The 26368-nt window shown below is 40.1% G+C and overlaps 2 protein-coding genes across 4 annotated transcripts in view; one reads left to right on the top strand and one right to left on the bottom strand.

Annotated features, from left to right (window-relative positions):
• PLBD1 (phospholipase B domain containing 1) overlaps positions 1–14529 on the top strand; it is a 66552-nt gene extending 52023 nt beyond the window's left edge. Inside the window, exons 7-11 of the mRNA XM_011954180.1 lie at positions 6177–6377; positions 6488–6628; positions 11186–11371; positions 12013–12119; positions 14232–14529. Coding sequence (XP_011809570.1) covers positions 6177–6377; positions 6488–6628; positions 11186–11371; positions 12013–12119; positions 14232–14414 — 818 coding nt within the window. The 3' untranslated portion in view covers positions 14415–14529. The remainder of the gene's footprint in view (positions 1–6176; positions 6378–6487; positions 6629–11185; positions 11372–12012; positions 12120–14231) is intronic.
• A 720-nt stretch (positions 14530–15249) lies between these two features.
• ATF7IP (activating transcription factor 7 interacting protein) overlaps positions 15250–26368 on the bottom strand; it is a 136333-nt gene continuing 125214 nt past the window's right edge. For all 3 annotated transcript variants that reach the window (XM_011954156.1, XM_011954166.1, XM_011954148.1), the window contains exons 14-15: positions 21844–21956; positions 15250–20515 (exon numbers count right to left, since the gene is read on the bottom strand). In XM_011954156.1, coding sequence (XP_011809546.1) covers positions 20096–20515; positions 21844–21956 — 533 coding nt within the window. In that variant the 3' untranslated portion in view covers positions 15250–20095. The remainder of the gene's footprint in view (positions 20516–21843; positions 21957–26368) is intronic.

Raw genomic sequence — 26368 nt, 5'->3', positions numbered from 1 at the left:
TGTCATTTAATGTTCATAAAAACCTAACAAGAATGGTATTTTTAAAATCAGCTGTCCACCATTAATTTCTAGTACTGTATTTTCTTAACAAGCATACAAAACATCAAACTTCTCTTTAGACAAAGTGCAGTTTTTTGACATACTCATACAAAACAGTCTGAGTCTGTAGCATGTTAATGCAGTGAAGAGGCAAAATATACTGATTTTTACAAATTCTACCTTCCATAAAAAGCCTCAAGGAGGGTATTTTGTCTGTATTTTTAAAAATAAACAGTTAAATAGTCGGCGAAGTTAAATAGTCAAACAGGTCAAGGTCACACAATTCAGTGGTTGAGGACTGAGTGCAAAGGCAATATATCCAACTATAAATATCCATTTTTCTTTTTCTTTTTCTTTTTTTTTAGAAATGAATCAGATTTAAATTAAATGGCTAAAACTAAAAGAGTCAGCTGGGTGTGGTGGCTCACACCTGTAATCCCAGCACTTTTTAAGAGGCCCAGGCAGGAAGATTGCTTGAGCCCAGGAGTTTGAGACCAGGCTGTGCAACATAGCAAGACCCCTGTCTCTACAAAAAAATTAAAAAATTTAGCCAGGTGTGGTGGTGCATGCCTGTAGCCCCAGCTACACAGGAGGCCTGGTGGTTTGAAGCTGCCCTGAGACTTGATCCCGCCACTACATCTAGCCTGGGCGACAGAGCATGACCTGTCTCAAAACAAAAACACAAACAAAAAACAAAAAAAGCAGTGAACTCAAAGGATTTCCTGCCATGCCTGGTGGGTGGAGCTTCTGTGTGGGAACAAAAGATGGAACCTATTTAAAGTACTTTTTTTTTGAGAGGGAGTCTCACTCTGTTGCCCAGGCTGGAGTGGAATGGCGCCATCTCAGCTCACTGCAACCTCTGCCTCCCAGGTTCAAGCCATTCTTGTGTCTCAGCCTCCCAAGTAGCTGGGACTACAGGTGTATGCCACCACACCCTGCTAATTTTTGTATTTTTAGTAGAGACAGGGTTTTGCCATGCTGGCCAGGCTGATCTTGAACTCCTGACCTCAGGTGATCCGCCCTCCACGGCCTGCCAAAGTACTGGGATTACAGACATAAACCACCTTGCCTGGCCTCAAAGGACTTTTAATTGAGGATCCCCGTAATGATGATCCCCATAAGGCAGAGGCTTCAAGCTTAATGATCTATAAGTGAGGCTTTCTGGGATGCACTTAGTGTGTTTCCCCAAGCATGGTGTGTCCCTACTTTTCACTATATACAGGTATGCTATCACCTCCCCCATACACGTATACATACGTCTTAAACTTAGATGTTCCCCAGTTTTTCCTGTGGAGCTTGCTAAAAATGCAGTGTTATCCATAGAAATTCCTATTTCATTGATCTGGGCTGGGGCATTTGTAACAAGCACCCTAGACCACCCCAGCATACTGAATCCATAGTCCATCCTGTCTGAGATTATGGCAGCCCTTGTGGTCTAAGCAGCAAAATCTTTGCTTAGCCCTTTTTGTTGTCGTTGTTGCTGTTTTGTTGTTGTTGTTGTTTTGAGACGGAGTTTCGCTGTTGTCACCCAGGCTGGAGTGCAATGGCGTGATCTCGGCTCACTGCAACTTCCGCCTCCCGGGTTCAAGCGATTCCGCTGCCTCCGCCTCCTGAGTAGCTGGGATTACAGGCATGCGCCACCGTGCCCGGCTAATTTTTGTATTTTTAGTAGAGATGGGGTTTCACCCTGTTGGTCAGGCTGGTCTCAAATTCCTGACCTCGCGATCCGCCCGCCTCAGCCTCCCAAAGTGTTGGGATTACAGGCGTGAGCCACTGTGCCTGGCCTTGTTTTTGTTTTTTGAGACGGAGTCTTGCCTAGGCTGGAGTGCAGTGGCCAGTTCAACCTCCACCTCTGGGGTTCACGCAATTCTCGTGCCTCAGCCTCCCAAGTAGTTGGGACTACAGGCATGTGCCACCACGGCTGGCTAATTTGTGTGTGTGTGTGTGTGTGTGTGTGTGTGTGTGTGTGTATTTTCAGTAGAGATGGGGTTTCCCCATGTTGGTCAGGCTGGTCTTGAACTCCTGACCTCAAATGATCCACCACCCACCTCGATCTCCCAAAGTGCTGGGATTACAGGCATAAGCCAGCTTAGCCTCTTTAAATATTAAGGGCATGTACTTGAAAGTAAGTATAAATGAAGATAAAAGAATAGGCTCCAGGAAAATTTCAGTCAAGTCTTCATAATCTATAAAATTGCCTATTTAATAAACATATGTTGTAAACATTTTTAATATTCTATAATTACTTTTATTAATGTCATGTTACCTCTTTAATCTAGTTACTTTGCTCATAAAGCTGAAGCATATAAATACAATCTATATTTAGTACAGACCAAAATTCATGTCCTTTGCTTGTAAAAGGTAGAACCAAGAAAAGAAAAGAAATAGCAGAATTCGGGCACGTATTCTAAAGAATTATAAATGGATCTTGCAGCACTTAATTTCTGTTTTGTTTTTTTTTTTCAGTACCTTTCTTTGATTCTTTGCCTCCTCATTGGCACCATCCCAGGACACTGATACCTTTTGCCAGATCAGACCTGTCTTGATCGTCTTCCCCACCTAACTCAGGATGCTTCCTCCCTTCTGCCTTTCCAGAAATCCCACCTTATTTTTCATACTTTTCTTGATTAACTGGTCATAAGGTGATTTCCTTCAACTCCACCCTGTCTCAACATGCAACTCCCCATGAGTCAATCGTCATAATTGTTTCTAATGTGTTTGTTCCATGGTGTGTGTTGAGTAACTGTTGTTGCCATTTGCCTGACTACATAGTGGTTACTGTTTATTTCTGTAATTCAGTGTTTTTTTTTTAAAGTCTCGAAATATGATTTATTAACTGAAAGAGTTTCTTTTTATTTCTTAATTAAATTCAGTGAGAAGCTTACCATGAAATGTTATTCTTAGGCTGGCATTCATAAAACACTGGAGTGTTTCATTTTCTCCTGATCTCAATCTGCCTTCCAAAGCTACTAATGACAGATGAGAGCAAGATCATAATTTTAGTTAGATGTGGTGGCTCATACCTGTAATCCCAGCACTTGGGAGGCCAAGGCAGGAGGATCCCTTGAACTCAAGAGTTTGAGACCAGCCTGGGCAACATAGGGAGACCCTGTCTCAAAAAAAAAAAAAAAAATTAAAAGATTATAATTGTATATAGTCAAAGAAATGTGTTTCTTTTAGAAGGCAATGTGTCAGAACTTTGTCTCATCTCTGGGCCTTTTCTTTATCATCTTAAACTCTAAACTATAGAATTAGCCTCCTCGACTATAGTTTTTGCAGGCCAGTTCATTTTCTTTGCTCTAGAACTCTAGATAGCCTATATATTTCCATCTTCCTGTCTCTATCATAAAGAATCTTGCCTTTAAAGGAAAGACGACTCCTTAAAACATTAGTACTTGTAATATTCAATCACCTACATATATTAAAGAACGCCTGCCCTCTTGTGTCCAGAGAGACTGCTACAGTAAGGAGTGAATTAGCAAAATTGTCATTCCAGAAATACAGCAATTCTACCGTACAGGGATTTTCTACCAGGGAGCTTTCTCAAGGCTGCCAAGTATGGTTGTATAGTTTGAGCACTGAAAAATGATCCCAGCCCAAGAGATGAATGAAATCCATTTTACACTCTGCCAAGCCATATATCCTTGCCCAGGTCATGTCTTTCTAGAGAGGTGACCATTAAAATTTCATTCAAGGGTACCTTTAAGCCTTGTACCACTTGGAGTGTGCAACTTTCTCTAACTTACACAAACCTCTCTATAGCTTAACGGCAGCCTTGTAGAGGCTCATTAAGAGTTAGTTGGACAGTGCTCTCACCGTGTAACTTTCCTACTCAAGAAATTTCAAGAAATTAAAATCAGATTGTTAGAGCTGAGTGACATCACTTAGTCCCAGGTTATCAGAGGAAAGAAATAAGAAACAGAGAGGCAAAATGAGAATTGTCAAATTCATTAGAGGCAAGCAGGGAACTAAAATTAGGCCCTCTGACTCCCAATCCATGCTCTTACCTCCGGCTTCAGGTGACCCCTTTCTTTGACCCCACCTTACTTATTTCAAACTAGGCTAGAATAGATGTGCAATAGCATGCATAGGGTGGTGGGGTGATTTGAGGTGGTATGTGGACAGATATTTTTTGCACGTTAGTAGAAATGTATTTGTTTCAATGTATTTCTTTGGGAAAAAACAAAAACATTTAAGTCCATAGTTTCTTAGACGTTATGGTATGTGACAAGGGTAAGTATTTTAAGTTTGAAAAGTGAGTTAATTTGAAGAAAGATATTAAGTAGTGCATATGTTAATAGCTTGATTTAGCCATTGACAATGCATACATATATCAGAATGTCATTTTGTATACTAAAATATATACAATATTTACTTGTCAGATATCAAAATATCATTTTGTATAACATAACTTTATATAATTTTTACTTGTCAAAAAATAAAAATATTAACTAAATGATAGTTTAGATCTCAGGTATGGCAAAAATGATAAAAGTGGTAAAAAATAATGATAGAAATTTGAGACTATCTCAGTCCATTCTGACTACTATGACAAAACACCTCAGACAAGGTAATTTATAAACTACAGAAATTTTATTGCTCACAGTTCTGGAGGCTGGGAAGCCCAAGATGAAGGGACTGGAAGACTCAGTGTCTAATGAGGGTCTGTTTCTCATAGACAGTGCCTTCTCTCTGTGACCTCACCATAGTGGAAGGGGCTAGCTAGCTCTCTCTGGACTATTTTGTAAGGGCATTAATCCCCTTTGGCAGGATGCACCAAAGGAACTTACCACTCTGGCCCCTTCTAACTCTACCACTGGGGTCCTTTTCTGACTCTTCTTCAACACTGACAGTTGTTCCATTACTGTTACTGATGACAATATATCCTCTCTTTTTATTACAGCTGTGCCTAATATTCTGTCCTTTCCATTCTCATCCCAGTGTAAACCACAAAATAGGTCTTCAGAAAAGACTGTGGCTTCACTGATTTTCCTGTGTTGCCTCTAATATTTATAAAAAAGCATTGACGAAGAGTTTCAATGACCGAGTTTCAAAACCATCTTTACTTTTCTAAATGTAGATGTTTTTCCATGTATAAAAATTATGCAGACTTAGCCAGGTGTGGTGGCCCACACCTGTAATCCCAGCACTTTAGAGGCCAAGGCAGGTGAATCCCTTGAGGTCAGGAGTTTGAGACCAGCCTGGCCAACATGGTGAAACCCGGTCTCTACTAAAAATACAAAAATTAACCAGGCATGGTGGTGCACACTTGTAATCCCAGCTACTCCAGAGGCTGAGGCACAAGAATCGCTTGAACCCAGGAGGTGAGGTTGCAGTGAGCTGAGATCATGCCACCACACTCCAGCCCAGGTGACAGAGTCAGACTGTGTCTCAAAAAAAAGAAGGCCGGGCGCGGTGTCTCAAGTCTGTAATCCCAGCACTTTGGGAGGCCGAGATGGGCGGATCACGAGGTCAGGAGATCGAGACTATCCTGGCTAACATGGTGAAACCCCGTCTCTACTAAAAAATACAAAAAACTAGCCAGGCGAGGTGGCGGGTGCCTGTAATCCCAGCTACTTGGGAGGCTGAGGCAGGAGAATGGCGTGAACCTGGGAGGCGGAGCTTGCAATGAGCTGAGCCACTGCACTCCAGCCCGGGCGACAGAGCAAGACTCCGTCTCAAAAAAAAAAAAAAAAGAAAAAAGAAAAGTAGACTTATACAAAATTTGAAAAATATGGGAAAGTAGAAGAGAAGAAAAAAAGGCATTTATATCCTACTAATGAACCCTGCTAATCCCCTCCCTAATTAAAAGTTCTCCTGCGAAATCCTAGCAAGTTGGGATCTACATCTGTTTATCATTCTGGAAACTTGCAATGTTCTGGATTTAACATTTTTTTAATTTCAAATCATAAAATAAATTTTCAATGGAGAATCCAGGGGTGGAGGTCTATTGGCACCTCTGTAAGTGGCAGTTGGGTGACTACCACAGAGGTGAGCCAGAGCTGGGGGAGGCTACTGCAGCTCAATAACTGACCCGCTTTGCAAAATGCATTGTGTATGTAAAGCTCTTTGCTAATAATGATGGTTCACTGTTCCATGTATACATATGCTGATGTGTATATTTGTCTTTCCTGCAGGGTTTTTGGAGTCTCTGGATGACTTTTACATTCTTAGCAGTGGATTGATACTGCTGCAGACCACAAACAGTGTGTATAATAAAACCCTGCTAAAGCAGGTAATACCCGAGACTCTCCTGGCATGGCAAAGAGTCCGTGTGGCCAATATGATGGCAGACAGTGGCAAGAGGTGGGCAGACATCTTTTCAAAATACAACTCTGGTAAGTGACCCTGCAGAATAACTGTTAGGCACAGACATATATTTTGATTTAGGCTTGTTAACCAGTGAAGTCATACCCATGCCCCGTCTTCATGTCTCCTGATATTTCAGGCACCTATAACAATCAATACATGGTTCTGGACCTGAAGAAGGTAAAGCTGAACCACAGCCTTGACAAAGGCACTCTGTACATTGTGGAGCAAATTCCTACATATGTAGAATATTCTGAACAAACTGATGTTCTTCGGAGAGGTACTTTCTTCATGTCATAAGTCTGAAAACCTGATGAGTATGTGTGAGTTCATATATGGTAGGAGAATGCACAATGTGTGAATGTGTGGTGGGGGAGGGCATGGGGGGGAAGACAGGACGGGGATGCCACTGCTAGTTACACTGGGGGAGAATGACCAGGTTTAGCACAACATGTAAACCTACATCACAAACTCTTGCAGGACAATGCGTAGATTGGGACGCAAATCAGGCATTCATGACCCTGTGATTCCTCATGGTTCTAATATTACCTTTTCTCCTGTATTCCTGGTTAAAGCTTTAAGTTCAATTCAGCAAATATTTATGGAGTGCCACTGTGGCCCAGGGACTAGAAAAGCAAGGATACAGAATCCCTGACGTCGAAGGACTCAGGAGTCTAGTAGGGAAGCAAAGCACTCAAAGCAGCTGCAGGAACTCAGGATGGGAAGAGCTGTCATCAGGTCTGGTGTCCCTAGGCCAGTGGTGAACCTAAAGAGAACGTGGCTGTTAGTGGGTGGGGTCAGAGAAGGCACTTCTGGTGGGCAAGGAGTCCAGTCATTTGAAGCCAGGAGACTCACTGCCTTCATTCAAATCTCAGTTCCTTAAAATCTCAGGCAAATCACTGAATCTCTCCAAGCCTCACTTTCCTCATCTATAAAACTGAATCATGATACAGGTTCACAACCAGGTATTTGTAATTTTAAAATTCCAAAACTCTAAACCCACAAATTATTATTTTGTTTCTTGTGTTTTGTTTTGCTTTGGTAGCTAGCTCACTTGGTAGCAAGATATGACCTGATCTGAACTCATTTGGCAGCAAAACTGCCAGAAGGAAACTTTTAGTGGTTTTTAATTTTAATTTTAATTTTTCTTCAGATGGTGCGTTGCTCTGTCACCCAGGCTGGAGTGCAGTGGTGCAATCTTAGCTCACTGCAACCTCTGCCTTTTGGGTTCAAGCGATTCTTTTATCTCAGCCTTCCGAGTAGCTGGGACTACAGCCACCACACCCGGCTAATTTTTTATGTGTTTTTAGTAGAGACAGGGTCTCACCATGTTGACCAGGTTGGTCTTGAACTCCTGACCTCAGGTGATCCATCTGCTTCGGTCTTCCAAATTGCTGTGCCCAGCCTGTTTTTTTTAAATTGTCTTTATTTCCTCTTAGAGACACCATGTATACATTAGGCTACAGAAATATCAACATCTTTGATTATGAGGTGTTTCCCAAAGAGACTGTAATGTCACATAATCCACGCACTCCATGGTTGTTCTAAAATCTGAAAAACCCTAAATTCTGAGACTCATCTGGCTCCCAAGAATTTCTCTACAATTTCACAGGATGGTCATGAGAATCAATTAAGATAAGTAGATAGATTGAGAGAAAATGTTAGCCTTAAAAATCCTATTGGGCAGTTCAGCCTTTATGTTTTAAAAATTGGGAGTTCCTGACAAGGGAGAGTAGACTGGGTGGGAAGAAAGGAGACTAGTTAGGAGAAGGAAGAGTAGACTGGGTGGGAAGAAAGGAGACTAGTTAGGAGAAGGAAGAGTAGACTGGGTGGGAAGAAAGGAGACTAGTTAGGAGAAAGAAGAGTAGACTGGGTGGGAAGAAAGGAGACTAGTTAGGAGACTATTGCAACAGATCAGCTGGCAGATGAATAGAGACAGAACGGAGATAAAGTGTCTACCTAGGGATCAGGACCTGGTCCTCCGTGTTCCAGGTCCCCAAACTGACTTTGTAATGATGCCTAGAGTGAGCCTCGTCAGCGGAGAATGGTTCACACCAACAAAATGCACTAAGACTTACGCATAACACCAATTTTTAAGGTGGGAGTTTTCATTGTCAAGCAGTTCATATACTACCAAGCAGTGGACCTACCTTCTTTGCTTGTTAGCAAAATCCATCCAAGAAGTGAAATCATTAGATGGTTACTGGTTAGCACAGAGCAGTTCAAAACAGATAACCCAGCTGGTCCCTCCAGCTCCTAAGAGCCTGAAAATAATAGCAGGCCTCAAGAGAGAGATGCTTGCTAAAGTAGTCTTTTCTTCTTTGGACAGTTGCTAACAGAATGGTAGACTTGGTTCTTTGCAGTCCCATTGCTAGACCCCTTGAAACTCCCTAAGACGAAAAAGAGTTGATGATGATCTGTCTGTGTTTTTTTTGCCAGAGGAGAGAAGAACAGAGTTAAATTCAGAGCACCTACTGCATTGTAGACACTCTTCTGGGCCTTTTACTTAAGTTCTCTTGTTTGATGTTTGTAACATACTACCACATAAGTGTTATTGTTGCCATTTTACTGGGAGTAAAGAAAAGCTCGGAAAGAAACATGTGTTTTGCCCAAACAAATAAATGATATCATATAGCCATTAAAAAGGAGGGGGGTCGGGATGGGAGGTGGGCACACCTCCTAGCGTATTTAAGCAACTGTGGTATGGTGATAGAAGCCCTGGATGTTTTAGTTAGAAGGCCTGTATTCAGTCAAGTTTTGAGAGGCAAGGAAGACATCTGACCTGAAACTCTTGTTTCTTCTGTTCAAAAAAGGGATGATAATACTTACACATCATCAAGTTGTTGTGAGATTAAACAAGTCGCCCTATTTTATTTATTTATTATTTTTTTTGAGACGGAGTCTTGCTCTGTTGCCCAGGCTGGAGTGCAGTGGCCGGATCTCAGCTCACTGCAAGTTCTGCCTCCCAGGTTTATGCCATTCTCCTGCCTCAGCCTCCCGAGTAGCTGGGACTACAGGTGCCCGCCACCTCGCCCGGCTAGTTTTTGTTTTTTGTATTTTTTAGTAGAGACGGGGTTTCACTGTGTTAGCCAGGATAGTCTCGATCTCCTGACCTCGTGATCCGCCCGTCTCGGCCTCCCAAAGTGCTGGGATTACAGGCTTGAGCCACTGTGCCCGGCCGCTATTTTATTTTTTTATTTTGAGACAGGGTCTCGCTTTGTCATCCAGGCTAGAGGGCAGCTGCGTGATCTCGGCTCCCTGCAACCTTCGCCTCTCGGGTTCAAGCGGTTCTCGGGCCTCAGCCTCCCGAGTCGCTGGGACCACAGGTGTGCACCCCAATGCCTGGCTATTTTTTTTATATTTTATAAAAGAGGCAGGGTCTTACCATATTGTCCAGCCTGGTCTTGAACTTAAGAACTCAAGCAATCCACCTGCTTCAGCCTCCCAAAGTGCTGGGATTACAGGCGTAAGTCACTGCACCAGGCCAAGTTGCTCTGTTTTAAATTATGAAGCTTCATGAAATGTGAAGTATAAAGCAGACATTTTCATTATTCATTTGAGCTGTTTTCACAAAGAGAAATGTAATAATCATCTAATGTTTACCAAGTATTAGATACTATAATTAAGCACTCCATCTGAATGCATTTCATGCTTATGCTTATGAAGATGCTTAATGCTGAATACTTAATGAAGATGAAGAAACTGAGGCACAGAGGAGGATAAGCAATTTGTTCAAGGTCACATACTTAATAATGGCAGAACCAGGCTTCAAATCCAGGCAGTCGAATTCCTGAGTCTATATAACCTAGATATGTTTTAGCAACAAATCTGTTTTTCTTCTATAATTTCAATGTCATCCGTATCTCAGTTCTTCTGATGCTGGCTCTCAGAATTAGCAAGGCTGAATGTCTTATCATTTACTTTTTGTCTCTGTAACCTCACCCCCAAAGAGGAGGTCCTGTACAACAATACAAAGGAGAAAGGCAGACAAGGGCCAGGAGAGAATGGGTGTGAGGGAACCGTGAATGGTGGAGACATTCCTTGACTGTTTTGTAGGCAATAACCCAGGCCAGTGTAATCTAGGATGTTTCTGAAATTCTGCTTTTACCAGAGAGAGCTGTGTCACATATTTGGTGCTCAGTGACTAGTAGGCTATGTGGCCTTCACACACTATGAAGCTTTGAATGAAGCTGAGCCTTTATAAATGTTTAGAGTCAAAGGAATTAAAAACCTAATGTAACCTGCAAGAGCATCCCCAATCCCCTCACATTACGGACTTCTCCTCTCTCTCCCCATTGACATCTTTCAAAAAAAAGAAACAGAAACAAAACAAAACAAATCAAGTTCTTCAGTCCTGAGCCTAGAATTCAGGCTTTCTATTCCCAGTGCCATGTTCTTCCACTACCTCATGATTACCATTTGACCTCTTCCTTTCTAGGGCCACATTGTGAACAGCCATTTCTTGGCACTTCAGTAACTAAATCCACTTAGATGAGCTCCCCAGATCGCCTTGCATTATACTTTATTTTGCTCTATAAAGAATATGGTTATTTTTTGGCTTAGAGATTAATAATTTGGGGTGAAACCCAGAGAATTCTGATGCTCTTCTTCCCCTAATTAAATAATCTAGAGGTGTGCTGATTTAGGAAACTTAAAAGGCTGTGTGTGTGGCTGCCAGGGTTCACATGCAAAAAGCTTTATTTTATATACATTATTTTGTAATTAAACACCTGTGCCCATTTTCAAAATAAATGAACATGGATAACTTTTGCTCTCTCTCCTTTTCTGTCTCCTTCCCTGTCAATCCCTCCCTTACTTCCCTTCCATTCCAAATCAGGATATTGGCCCTCCTACAATGTTCCTTTCCATGAAAAGATCTACAACTGGAGTGGCTATCCACTGTTAGTTCAGAAGCTGGGCTTGGACTACTCTTATGATTTAGCTCCACGAGCCAAAATCTTCCGGCGTGACCAAGGGAAAGTGACTGATATGGCATCCATGAAATATATCATGCGATACAACAGTACGTAGCATATTTCTCAAGAATCATTCTTCAAAACTCCTTTTCTTCCCTATGGATAAAGAATCCATGTAAGTTTATCATCTCTGTACTAGAAGGAATTGTAAGAAGTTACTTAAGTATTTAACTAATATTATACATTTTATACTCAATAAATACAGCTTTGGCCTCCTTTATAAAATGAAAGAGAAGAGTCTATACATTTTTTAATTGAAAAAAGTCATCTGTAAGACACAGAAGAAATAACTCATACAGGGTCATTTAAAATTTTTCTCCAAATACAAGTTTCCTTCCAAGGATAACAGCAGCTAATAAAACAAAAATTGTTCATAAATACCACATCTTTTTTTTTATGAACAGCATCAAAGTCAAATTTGTATTTCTTTTTTTATGAACAGCATCAAAGTCAAACAACTGATGCACATTTATCTGGGTCTCCTGTCCATTTTTCACTGTGTAAGGTTCTTAAGAGCAGGCTGGGCCTGGGGCCAAGGACTTACTCCTTCCTCACAAGCTAAGGCAGATGTCTCTATCTGGAAGCAGGCTGGGCTGAGGCTTTAACAGGCCCCAAAGCCTTACTGTGGAGAAGTGTGTCTCCGAATAGCCAATACTCACTCTCTTCCCCATCTCTCTCTGTTTCCTAGATTATAAGAAGGATCCTTACAGTAAGGGTGACCCCTGTAATACCATCTGCTGCCGTGAGGATCTGAACTCACCTAACCCAAGTCCTGGAGGTTGTTATGACACGAAGGTAACATGCTATTGGGTTTTGAATTTAATTCCCACCAGCACACAGGCCTCTCCAAAGGCAAAGTTGCACAGGCAGGAAGCACAGTAATGTCTCTAACCATAAACTCAACCCAGGAATCAGCTGTTTCAGAGATTCTGGTGGTAGGTCCTATTATCTAACTTCAAGTCGCTGCTCTGCCATTTAGTAGTAAATCACATAATTCCATCATGTCTCTGTTTCTTCATCTGTAAAATGGATATAACAGTACTTACCTCATATGGTGTTCTGAAGGATAAGCCTTTCATCTCTGTAAAATGTTTAGAACAGTGTTTAGTTATTTGTAAATGTATACAGCCATAATGATGATATTGTTGTCTTAAGTTTTACCAGACTGGCCCAAAGTCCAAAGAACATACTATTCAAGCAGTGTGATTCCATGTTAAACATGAATCGGATTTAGCCGAAGGGGCAAGTTTGGACAAGAAGCCTAAAGCACAGAGGTTTTTCACAACGTTAGAAATGATAAATGCTGTAATGTCTCTCAAAATATAAGTAATAAGTAGGTTTGCAGTGGTGTGCTAAAGCCAGCTCATAGACATGCAGGAACCAATTGTTCGTTGACATCATGTTGATAGTTTGAAACCAGTCAAGTGAAAGCATTTACATTATGGAAATCAGGAACATTTTTCCTCAGAAAGATGGTTGTTAAAAAATTTACCTGCTCACCACTGGATTTGGGATGTCTGAGGGTATGAGGCATTTGGTTGGCAGAATCATGCTACTACATCCTTTTGCAGTCTTGGCTTGGGTGTATGTCTTTTCATCACCTGTCCTAAATTCTGGAAGAAACCTGTCAGGGTAAACTGTGTATTCTGTCTTTGGCTCAAAAAATTATAGAAATGCTGACCCCAGTTACACATTATTCTCTATCAGCCTAATATCTAAACAGGAAATGCTTTAAAGTATCTTGAGTTCCAGCTCAACCTTCTTTTTAGCTGTGTGATGAAGGCAAAGCTTTTAACCGTAATGATTCTCAATGTTAACATTTAAAAAAAAAAAAAAAAAGGTAGATGTAGAGAAGCTGGCACAGATGAAACCCCTATGAATGTTTTTGTATTCCTTTTTTAAAATGGTATTTGCAAACATGCAGTCAAATGTGTGAAGTTCGTATCTATCACAGAATACACCAAGAAAATCATCTCTGCTGCCTTGCCTGGGAGAACTCAAGCCAAGCTTCCCTCTACCAAATCTCACTTCTGGAGACAGAAGCCTGCAATTGTTTTTATCAAAAAGTTTCTGTTGAAGGATGCTCTTTAAAAATACAATTTCTCTCTTTATGGGGAAAATCAGAAGAGATTCTCTTTCCCCTCTAAGATTAAGATCTGCTGCTAGTTAGTGGTTAGGTGTTTTTGAGAACCACGGCCCTCAATTTTTGACAGTGAGCTCCATCTACTTTAAGACTCTTGTTACCACCCTGATTAATAACAACTTATTCTGAGGACTACATCTATTCTAGGCATTGCTTTGAGCATTGCTTGCATTAATCCTCATGCCAACCCTATGAAGTAGGGTTATCAGCCCATTTTACAAAGGAGAACACTGACTCATAGAGGGGTTAAGTGATCTTTAAATAAGCTTTGGAGCTAGAATTCTGAATGAGTAATCTGACTTCATATCTTGCTTTTGGCTACACTGTTCATTTCACACACTTCTAGTTGATTGACATTTGATGCCAAATGTATACAGAAGACTATATCATATAAAGACAATGTGAAAAATGGCAAGAAAATTTTGTTTTAAAGAAGGCAGCCTGGCGCATGTAATCCCAGCATGCCTGTAATCCCAGCACTTTGGGAGGCTGAGGCAGGTGGATCACCTGAGATCAGGAGTTCGAGACCAGCTTGACCAACAAGGCAAAACCCCATCTCTGCTGAACCTGGGAGGCAGAGGTTGCAGTGAGCCGACATTGTGCCACTGTACTCCTGCCTGGGCAACAAGAGCGAAACTCCGTCTCAAAAAAAAAAAAAAAAAGCTAATATTATGACTTTGGTAGTTGGGGGAGTGGGAAAGGCCATGGATTTAATTTTTTGCCAAATGATTTTTCTAAAATGTCCTCCTCCTCTCTCTTTCCAGGTGGCAGATATCTACCTAGCATCTCAGTACACATCCTATGCCATAAGTGGTCCCACAGTACAAGGTGGCCTCCCTGTTTTTCACTGGAACCGTTTCAACAAAACTCTACATCAGGGCATGCCAGAGGTCTACAACTTTGATTTTATTACCATGAAACCAATTTTGAAACGTGACATAAAATGAAGGAGGGAGATGACGGACTAGAAGGCTGTAAATAAGAAACCAAAGGCACCATTTTGGCTATGTTTTTCCCATCAGAATTATGCAATAAAATATATTAAATTCATTTGTCACTTTCGTTTTCCACTGACTTTGTTGTTTTTACAGCAAGCACTCGCTATAAGGTAGAGCACTGTAGAAGAAATGTTATATATATAATTAACACTAAGCTTTAGTATACATGCTAATACACAAGAGGGTATGGCAGAAACTGCTCCTTCATTCAGCAGAATTCATATTCTCCTTTCATGCCTGCTGACACAGACCACATCTCCCAGTGTCCCTCAGATAGTTGTGCCACATGACAATTCTAGCCACTGGAACCTGAGACGAATGCCACTTCCGGGCCCGGCCCATGAGAATCTGTACTCCTCCTATGCTCTTTCTCATTTCCCTGGATGCATATGCCTAATGACAAAACCCTAGGAGACGCTAGAGCTTCGTTTTCAAAGGAACCTCTAGTAGTAGTTAGTGATTGTAGTTAATGATTTTTCTGGTCATTAACAGGCATCAGTTGAGTCCTTTTGTGGTGTAGGTTAGGCATACAATATCGTAAACCTTACTGTTGCCTCCTATACGCCAAAAGCACCTATACAATCTGGCAGCAACCCTGCATAGCAACTTTCTTTCAAAACTAGAGAGTTACATGTGATGTGAGTGCCATGGAACTGCAAAGTAGGTTAAATAAGCCATACCATACAGTATGTAATGGGTGACTCTAAACAAGGTGGAAGATTCTTAAAAAAGAAAGAAAAAAGCCACAAGGGTGAATAACCAGAATTAAACAGAGTACTCAGAATGTTAAAAACCCAGTAGTTTTATTTCAAAGTATAAATTTCAGGCTTGCTGGACAAAACCCCACTACAGTTAACACTTATACAGACACCACTCTACTATACATTTAAAAAAGAAAAACACACACACACACACGCACACACACACACACACACACACACACACACACAAACCTTCAAAACTCTAATAAAAATAGGGCCACTTGCTACAGCCCAGTTTGTATTAGACATTAGGAAGGTCTTACTTACATTGTCTTATTATTTACACTTTCAACTGCAATAAAGAAAAATTAGGATGCAAGTTACTTACAAAGGATTTTTATATTTAATTTTGAAATGGCTGATAAAATACTAAAGCCAGAATCCCCAAAAGGTGTTTGATTGCCCAGTTACCTTATTTACAAAAACAAAACAAAGAAACAGACAAAAACAAAAACCTCAAAAAATGATAAAGACAGCATTTAAATATGGGTACTTAGCTGACTCTACAAATAAAAAACAAAGAAAAGTTTATTTTAACATGGTAAATTATTTGAAAATGAGAAAACAAAACATGTGTTTGCATTATCCTATTCCTCCCCATTGGCTGGCTCAAGGGGATGAATGAGTTTCAGGAATTAGACAAGTCTGCCACGCTAACAAACGCTTCATGAGAATTGCTGATTTGTGTGTGTGTCCCAAAAGTTAAAAAAAAAAAAAAAAAGGGCATTTCCCCAGTAAAAATAGTAAGGAAGGTAGAATCACACATTGGTTTTAGACAGTTATTTGATATTGCAAATACTAGGACTTGATTTTTCTGGAAATTAGGATAAAACAGGCCAACCACAGGTCAGTGATAAAACAACAAAATCATAGGATGTTGAGGATACTGAATTAGCCCAAGAAGTAAAGACAAGGAGAACATTTGGAAGGAAGGTCTTTGTAGTACCTTACTGTGCTAAGATCACAGTGTAAAAAAGTGAGAGATGAGGATACCACAGGCATTACTTTGTTGACCTTGTACAGTACTGGAAAGTTCGTGAAACAAGATAAATGAATACCATGCAGTATTAACCCTGACCTTGTTGCATAAATGGTAATTTGGAGAATATTTAAAGCAAAAGAACAAACAACAAAGTTAACACTTACCCAATGCAGTAAGAGAACTGTAAGATACAGCCTACTTAAGGAGGTCTGCAGACAGATGCACCTAAGATTTAAGCTGTTTTAGGTCACTTTTTCAAAGTATTTATTATCTGGCAATGGGGATGGGAGTGGGGAACACCCCTCTGTGAGGCAAATGATATCTCAACAAATACCGACTTTTCAAGGAAGAAAGCTCTCCACTTCTCTCATAAATGTATATACTATCTTAAACAGTATGCAGTATTCTGCATATTTTAAAAAATGAATCCAGAGAAATAGAAGGATATAGTTACCTCATAAAATTAACTGTTAACAACAGATGTCTTTGTGTGTGATTTATAAATTTCTTGGCAAGAACAGGATTTTTAGAAGAGGCTTACTCACACTTAAGACAGTGAAAACTACTCTCACTGAATGCAAAATATAGAATAATAAACATCACCGTTATCTTTAAATGCCATACAAACATCCAACATTGCAGGTTGCAGTATCAGGTTTCCAGAATTTCCAATAAAGCAATACCTACACAAATACTGCCAGGCTAAAAATGTAGTAAAACTTGCATTCCCAAAATGGGAGAATCTAGCTTATTTGTATTAATTTGTGAAAAGATACTATGAAACTAAAAAGTTAACCGCGGAGTGGAAACTGCTACTAGAAAGTCCGTTATCAGTAGCTACTTACTACTTAAGTCCTCCATTCTCTCTCCCAGAAGAAGCAAACCAAACAAAAAGCATCTATCAATATTAAAACCTGCCTCAATAAAAACCTAGTGTTCTAACCTAGCACCTCTAGTAAATCTAATATAGCTGCTGCCCCTACGTGCCATGGTAGGCTAATTTGAGTACACCATCTTACAATAAATATACTTTTCCCCTAAATAATTGCGAGCTCTCCCTGTACCTTCCTTCCAACTGGAATAAAACATTTTAAGTAATTATTTTACTTTAGTAAATCTATTTTTAGAATTGCTATTTGAGAATTTGTTTTCCTTTGACAGAAAACATAATATAGGCTAGGATAATTAATTTTTTAAAAAAAATTCTACTGGGCTTTCTTCATCTGATTAAATAATGCTATTTTTTTTTAAAAAATTAGTAAATATAAATAAAAATGTTCATCAAGAGAACCTTTTGTAGGTTATGTAAGAAAAGTATAACCACATGACCATAAAAACACCCAATAAAGAACAATTTGAACAAGGGCCTTCAATTTTGTAGACAGGAATAATCTTGAACACATAATCAAGACTGCAACCACTGCAGGTCAAAACATACACATGCAGATATAGACAGGTGTTCATATACATCTAGAAGATCATTGACTCCTTCCTTTTAAAATTTTCATTGTCGTAACACTGGCAACTTCTTTACCATCATCATTAGTCCTAGAATGAGTAATATCTACATAGTTGGTTGGCAAATTTGATTTATAGCATACTCCCTTGTGGTCTCATTTTCTGAGAGTGAAAGGAGGTTTGGAGCATTCATTTTTTGGCAATCTATAGGCTTTCTTCATCATGAATCAAATCTTACACCTCAGATGATAGTATACTGACCAGTCAAAAGTCTCTAAAGAGTTTTCTTTACAACTAGAAAACTTCCTATTATAAGCCATCAAAGTTGCAAACAAAACAACATTAACAAAAGAGAGAGTTTCCTCCTGTAATTCTAGGAAAAATGAACGACTATTTTGAGAAGGTAGAAAAATGAATTCAAATATTGCAAAGGAAGAGGACTTGTAAGTTATTTCACAAAATTCATAAATTCCTTTCAAAATATTCTCAAGCACATTCTCACTCCTAAAACTTAACCCTGCCCTCCCGTCCTAAACTATCTACACTCAAAACACCTACCTGACACCAGTACAGCTGGCCCTCATATTAAAAATCCATGACCTAAGCTGAATTTTAATAACTTTGAAGAGGAACAGAGAGATACACAGGAGGTTATATCTAATTGTTACATAAAATGACCTCAAAGGACACACTTTAAATTCTTTTTTTTTTTGAGACAGAGTTTCACTCTTGTCTCCCAGGCTGGAGTACAACAGCGCCATCTCAGCTCACTGCAACCTCCGCCTCCCGGGTTCAAGCGATTCTCCTTGCCTCCTGAGTAGCCGGGGTTACAGGCATGCACCAACATGCCCGGCTAATTTTGGGATATACTTTAAATTCTATCCAAAGCTAACAATGGGTACATCAGACTCAACTTGGCACTATCAAAACAAAGTTAAAAGGTTAAAACAGGAAGGACGATGTGAGAATAAAGAGGAAATGAAACTTTCCCCTTGATATTTTAGCTCATTCTATATTGTGAATCTTGCTATTTGCTTCCTTTGAAAGAATACTAAGGAATTAGTATTGGGTAATAGCTTTGGGTGATAAACTGAACTAGAATCATTTTCATAATCTCTAACATCGTGTGCAACACGGATACTAAAACATGTGAAAAATTTTCTTCCACAATATGGTTTTCTCTTGGTCCACTTTACACAAAGTTAAACAGTGACCAAAAATAAAAGCATCTACAGTTTTAGAAGAAAATAGCACGTCAAATTTTTGGAGTTAAATGTGATGCCATCACCATGCCCAGCTGAGACTGTGCATGTGCATGTGTGTACATATACATCCATGTACACACACACACCTTGGTTTAAAAATCACTTGAGTAGGCTGGGCACGGTGGCTCACAACGGTAATCCCAGCACTTTGGGAGGCTGAGGCAGGTAGATCACCTGAGGTCAGGAGTTTGAGACCAGCCTGGCCAACATGGTGAAACCCCATCTCTACTAAAAATACAAAAATTAGCCGGGCATGGTGACGGGCGCCTGTAATCTCAGCTACTCTCGGGCTGAGACAGGAGAATTGCTTGAACCCAGGAGGTGGAGGTTGCAGTGAGCTGAGATTGTGCCACTGCACTCCAGCCTGGGCAACAAGAGCGAAACTCCATCTAAAAAAAAAAAAAAATTACTTGAGGAGGTGTGCAAGAAATCAAGGGTAAAAAGGCTGCAAGGGAAGAGTAAGCAACCATGGACATATGGCCATGTTTATTTATTTATTTTTGGCCGTGTTTATTTTTGTAGTTCATCTTTAAGGCACAAAATAAATGTAAAAGCCAGATGAGGAAAGGGAGGGGGCCATTGCAGATCTTTTTTAACCTAATTAACAACTTAGGAGACCAGACAAAAGAAATGACAAATAGATCCTTTCCTGTGTTTGAATCAACCTATTTTAAACTATTTAGCCATTTTGTTTTTAATTCATTTCTTTGGGTTTTGTTTTGATTCTGTTTAAACCATTTAATTAAAATGATCCTACAGATCCTTTAAAAGCAGAATCATGCCAGTTACACATCTCAAATCCTTTGATCTACTACTTCGTACTTTAAGAGGTAAATTTGAGAATAAAAATGGGAGACTCCAATGCAGTAACACATACATAGGGAAAAACACACATAAACACCCACACATATTCCCCAGCCTCAAAACTAAAGCAAGGTACACATTTACATTTCCAAACCCCAAAGCCTAAACTGTCCAGGAAAAGATTCTAGCTTTGTGGGCTGAGTTTATTTTGCTTCTGGTTATAAACAAATGTAGTGTATACACACATCTGTCCAAGAAATCTTGCACAAGGTGGATTTTATATGGGGTATCATGCACAAGATTAAAAACAAGACCAAAAGGTGGAAATTTTAAAAGAGGAAAATATAAAGGCTCCAAGGTTTAACTGCTCTGGGTAGAAGAGATCACATCTGTTGACTGAGGATCACAGAAAGGCCCAAAACGTCCATAAATATCCTTGGCTCGTACTGCAAAGTAGTATTTGCTACCAGATACAAACTGGGTGAGAGTACATGCCATGGGCAAGGGAAGTGCCTTGACTTCCCCTATCTTTTTCCATTGTGAGGGCACAGTGGCACTAGGTTCCTCATGGTAAGCATAGAGATGGTAGCTATCAACAGTGGCACAGCTTCGATCCACCTCCAGGACACTCCATGACAGTACTATGCCATTTTGACTCTGAACTCGTGCTAACTTCAAGTGTGGCTTCTGAGGCAGAGATGTGCTGGCAGCTTCTGGGGGCACACGTTGTGGTTGTGGAGCTTCTGGTAAGGGTGCTGGGTGCATAGGGCGTGGTGGCTCCTAAAAAAACAAGTCACACTGATTTATAATGATCACAAAAACAACATTTTAGAATGTTAGAATTAAAACACCTTAGAGAACATACATAGAGATATCATTTTACATCAAGAATTCTAGGAAATACCAAATACCATATCAAATTTGGCAAGTTCTATTTGGGGTTTTGTAATGAATGATGCCACAAACAATGATGCTGAGGTTATTCCTGCTCTACTTCCTAGACCTAAAATATTTTGAGTTTTTCTTAGGAAATAAAAAGCCCCTGCTGATGCAACATCATTTTGAGGAACACGGAAATAATGATCTACTTCTAACAAAATAATTTATGATTGAATTATCTATGTTACAGATTATCACTTCAGTATGATATAACATTTTAAAATATCATTATAGCAATCAAAATCGTATAAAATTGGAGAATACAACTATACTTTCATTTTTAAGTTATTTTGCAATATAAGACAGTAGCATATTCTTATAAATAAGCGCATTAACACTGAATGTGTACTATATTCTTGGCCAATTTACAAGAAAAAGGTGATATTTAAACTGAACTGTGAAAGATAGGATCCAGAGATGCAGAAATAATCATGTACCTTTCAGCCAAAAATAAAGCATGAGCAAAGGCATGTGGACAGGAAAGTGAGGGGACGTATGGACAATAACAAGTATTAATTTTTTCTTGGATATAGGGTACACGAAGAAAAATCTGGAAAGATAGGTTAAGGCCAGATGATGAAAAAAACGTGACTCTAACTTTAGGAAGTCCTATTGACTTTTCTAACACTGGAACATCATCATCATTATGATGATATTTCATGCCAGTCAAACACTGACAAAATTGTGTCACAGGATAATGTGGCGTTGTTTTGGAGGCTAAATCTAAGGAGAAATCTTTGGTTATCTCTGCTGCCTCTTAACTAATGAATTCCCAATATCATTGGATTCTTTAAAACAATTGATGACAATGTAGCAGTTAGACATGGCATAGTTTAAAACAAAAGAATAAAATTAACACATGGAAAAATGTCCTTTTCAATTTCACTATGAATTAGAAATGATCTATATTTCACTTCATATACCCCAACTGTGGACCTGTTTTTGTATACTGTACACCACAAGCAAACTCGATGATTCTAAATGATCATCATCCCTATGAACATTTGTTCATAATGGTTTAAGATCAATTTTTAGAAATAAACTTCTGAAAAAGCAGAAAGACCTAACACTTCCCTTGCATATAACCACTTTAAAGAAAAATGCCAACTACAATAATATTTTACACCTTTACAGTTGAGAATTTTACAAAACCAAGCATCAACACTTACAGTATGCACTTGTGGTGGTCGGTGATGCACTGTGAGCTGAGGTCCTGTGGATCCCAGGGTTAGTCCATTGTTTACAACATACGTGGTTGTTTGAGGCACTCGAACTGTAACACCTACAAAAAAAATTACAAGATAAAATAATTCTATTGTAAATTTGGTGGAAGACGGATTAAATATTTCAAGTCAGTGAAGCAATGTTTTCAAGTTTCGAAAGGAAAGATATTTCTAACTTAGAGGTCCTATTTGTATTCAGCCAAGCTATCAACCAGCCTGTGGATAAAAAAAACTTTATGTGCAAGCACTAAAAAAAAATTCTAACTACCACAAACCTTCTCTCAAATAGTCACTGGAGAATATGTGCCACCAATATGTGAGAAAATAAAGAGAAAAATATGAGACACAAGGAACAGGAGGTCCAGCACAGGGAGAAATAAAAGGATCCTTACCAGGAGAACTATGAACAAAAATCCTAGAACACTGGTTGTGTACCGCATGTAAAAGGTAAATGGCCATAATGGAGCAGTGTGACTCAAAAGACAGACAAATTGGGAGTATCTTCATAAAAATCTCTGCAGTCTCATCTTTTCACCCAGGACAGAAAGCCAGAATAAGTCATCCTTGCCATGTATTAATGAGGTTCCTCTCATTTTCTCCATGCCCAGCTCCTTGGTTGAGGATACTCATTTCACCCCACAGAAAACTGCTGTGACATACACCAAGGAAACAAAAATAGAAAATTTAGAGCCACCTACTGCCCTGACCATACTCCTGCCATTTATTCAGTACCTGGCCCATGCTGTTGTTTGGCCTGGTGCCTGGACGATAGTGAGCAAAGTTTCCCAGAACTCATTTCCAACCTTGTTGACTAATTTTCCCAGATAATGTTCTTGTAAACTTGAGAGAGTTGAAGCCAAACTATGATCCAGAGACTCCAACCAGTTTATTTGCTAATGACAGCATTACTGTTTCTTTAAACAGCTATATTTTTCCTTGCTATCACATTTTGCAAAACTACTACATGTGTGTGATGGTTAAAACTGAGTGTCAACTTGATTGGATTGAAGGACACAAAGTGTAAACCCTGGATGGGTCTGTGAGGAGGCTGCCAAAAGATACTAACATTAGAGTCTGTGAACTGGGGAAGGCAGATCCACCCTAAATCTGGTGGGCACAATCTAATCAGCTGCCAGAAAATATAAAGCAGGCAGAAAAACGTGAAAAGGAGAGACTGGCTTAGCCTTAGCCTCCCAGTCTACATCTTTTTCCTGTGCTGGATACTTCCTGGCCTGGAACACCAGCCTCCAAGTTCTTCAGTTTTGGGACTTGGACTGGCTTTCCTTGCTCCTCAGCTTGCAGACAACCTATTGTGGGATCTTGTTTTTTTTTTTTTTTTCTGAGACAGAGTCTGGCTCTGTTGCCCAGGCTTGAGTGCAGTGGCGTGATCTCGGCTCACTGCAACCCTCCGCCTCCTGGGCTCTCCTACCTCAGCCTCCCGAGTAGCTGAGATTACAGGCTTGTGCCATCATGCCCAGCCATTTTTGTACTTTTGGTAGGGATGAGGTTTCATGATGTTGGCCAGCCTCATCTCGAACTCCTGACCTCAAGCGATCTGCCTGCCTCAGCCTCCCATAGTGCTGGGATTATAGGCATGAGCTACCATGCCCAGTAGTGTGGGACCTTCTGATTGTGTAAATTAATACTTAATAAACTCCCCTTTATATATATAAACATTTACTATAACGTATGCATTTTACATATATTTAATATTTATATATAATTAAAGATATACTGTATAAAGTGGATATATACTATTAGTTTATATATAGTATATATTTTATGTATATACCCTATTAGTTTAATACATACATAATATATAAAAATATATATCCTATTAGTTTATATATAGTATATACTATATGAATATTATATATAGGATACAGATATGTGTATATATACATATATATACACACACACACACAAATATATATATTCTATTAGCTCTGTACCTCTAGAGAACCCTAATTCAGATTTTGGTACCAGAAGTGGGATCCAGAGGAACAGAATATTAAGGATGGAGTTCTTTCATTGGTTTTGGGGTTTCTGGAGTTGGCTGCTTAATGTGATTAGACCCAAAAATGTTAAAAACTCTATTTCTAATAGTATAGAGAACACTGATAGTCCCTGGTGTGAACTGTTTACAGAGTTATGCAAAATAAATGCATTTGACACTCCTGATTCACAGCTTGTGAGAAGCTAGGAGTTTAGTGACTCTATACATAATACTTTGGACCATATGTGGAGAACCAAGGAACATAATGAAGCTGGTCAGTTGCTCCTAAGTGCAGTGGACAAGGTGATGAAAGAAAATGATGAACTCAGGGATTCTGTCTCTAAGCTTCAGAAGAAGATACTAAGGCTCAAAACTGCTAAGATTGCCCTGAATGAGAGTCTTATCTCCTGTAGAGAAAGAGCTGAAGTTGTGGAAAAACAGACATAAGCTCTTATCATGCGAGTGTCTGACCTGCAATGAAAGATACATGCACAGTCTTGCCAGCTGTCTACTGTTAAAGTGAGGGCACTGACTGGAAAAGAATGGGACCCTGAAACTTGGAATGGGGGTGCGTGGAAGGACCCCGATGAAGCTTGGGACACTGAGTCTGTAAACTCTGATGAAACTTTTCTGCCAGAAAGAACAGCTTCCCCATTCCCAGTAATGGCAACGTCCACTCCCTGACCCATGCTGACATCAGTCTTTCCAACTTTGTCTGAGGACATAAAGCCTGTGCTATGTGAGGCAACAGTGAAGGCTTCCCCTGAGGCAGCTGCCAGGCAAGCCAATGTTGATTCTTCTCAGGAGCCACTCCGAACACCTCTCTTTGTTTCTGGACCTATAACTAGACTGAAGTACTAGGGGGGCCCCTAGAGGTGAGGCTGGGAGTGTGACCTATGAGGACGTATGCTACACTCAAAGAGAACTGCTTCGAGTTCTCTAATTCATATATACAGAAATCTGGAGAACAGGCATGGGGATGAATATTAAGGGCATGAGATTATGGTGGAAGGAACAAAGTTAGATCAGGCTGAATTTCTTGATTTGGGTCTGCTAAGTAGGGACTCTGCATTTCAGGTTGCAGCTCAGGGAGTTAAGAAAAGGTTCTAATAGGTTATTTGCTTGGTTGAAATAACGATTAAAAGATGGCACACGGTGAGTGAGCTGGAAATGACTGATCTCCCTTGGTTAATGTAGAGGAAGGGATCCAAAGACTAAGGAGATTGGGATGGTGGGGTGAATCAGTCACTTTAGAGCTAGTCATCCCAGCTGGGAGGGTCCAGAAGGTATACCCTTGACCAATGCCTTGAGAAATAGATTTGTGAGGGCAGCACCTGTATCTTTGAAGAGCCCTCTAATTGCTCAACTCTGTATGTCAGATCTAACAGTGGGAACCGCAGTCACTCAACTACAAAATTTAAATATAATGGAAATAATTGGATCCCGAGGTGGCAGGGGCCAAGTGGCGGCACTCAACTGTCAAAGACAAGGTGGGCATAGCTACCACAACAGACAGCAGAGGCAAAGTGGCAATCAGAAGAGTCTGACTTGGATAGCACTCTGGCATTGGCTAATTAATCACAGTGTTCCTAGAGGTGAAACTGATAGGAAGCCTACTGCATTCCTACTTAATTTATACAACCAGAAAGCTTCTAGGTCAAATGGACAAAAGACTAAATTGAATAATAAAAACAGAATGATGACCCCTCAATAAATTTCTAGACTTGAGCCAGTTTACAGACCAAGAACCCCTTGAATGAAGGGGAGGCCTGATGCCCTTGAGGAATGACCCCACTACATTCCCAATAATTTATGCAGTGAATCTTTCTCCCATCCTTCCCCAAGGAGATCTCTGGCCTTTTACCAGGGTAACTGTGCACTAGGGAGAGGGAAATGATCAGACATTTCAGGCACTACTGGACACTAGTTCTGAGCACTGATTCCAGGGGACCCAAAGCATCATTGTGGTCCTCCAGTTAAAGTAGGGGCTTATGGAGGTCAGATAATTAATGGAGCTTTATCTCAGGTCTCACTTATAGTGGGTCCAGTGGGTCCCTGGATTCATCCTGTGGTCATTTCCCCAGTGCCAAAATGCATAATTGGCATCAACATACTTAGTAGCTGGCAGAACCACTACATTGGCTCCTTGACTGGTAGGGTGAGGGCGACTATGGTGGGAAAGGTCAGCTGGAAGCCATCAGAGCTGCCTCTAAAAAATAGTAAATCAAAAACTATCCAACCCTAGAGGTACTGAGGAGATTAGGGCCACCATCAAGGACTTGAAAGATGCAGAGGCGGTGCTTGCCACCACGTCCCCATTCAATTCTCCCATTTGGCCTATGCAGAAGACAGATGGATCTTGAAGAACGGCAGTGGATTATCATAAGCTTAATCAAGTGGTGACTCTAATTGCAGCTGCTGTATCAGATGTGGTTTCATTCCTTGAGAAAATTAACACATCTCCTAGTACCTGGA

This window comes from Colobus angolensis, unplaced genomic scaffold (assembly GCF_000951035.1).
Source record: "Colobus angolensis palliatus isolate OR3802 unplaced genomic scaffold, Cang.pa_1.0 Scaffold11, whole genome shotgun sequence".
Classification (NCBI taxonomy): Eukaryota; Metazoa; Chordata; class Mammalia; order Primates; family Cercopithecidae; genus Colobus; species Colobus angolensis.
Note: the sequence above shows the minus strand (reverse complement) of the source record. Positions and strands in the feature narration are given on the sequence as shown.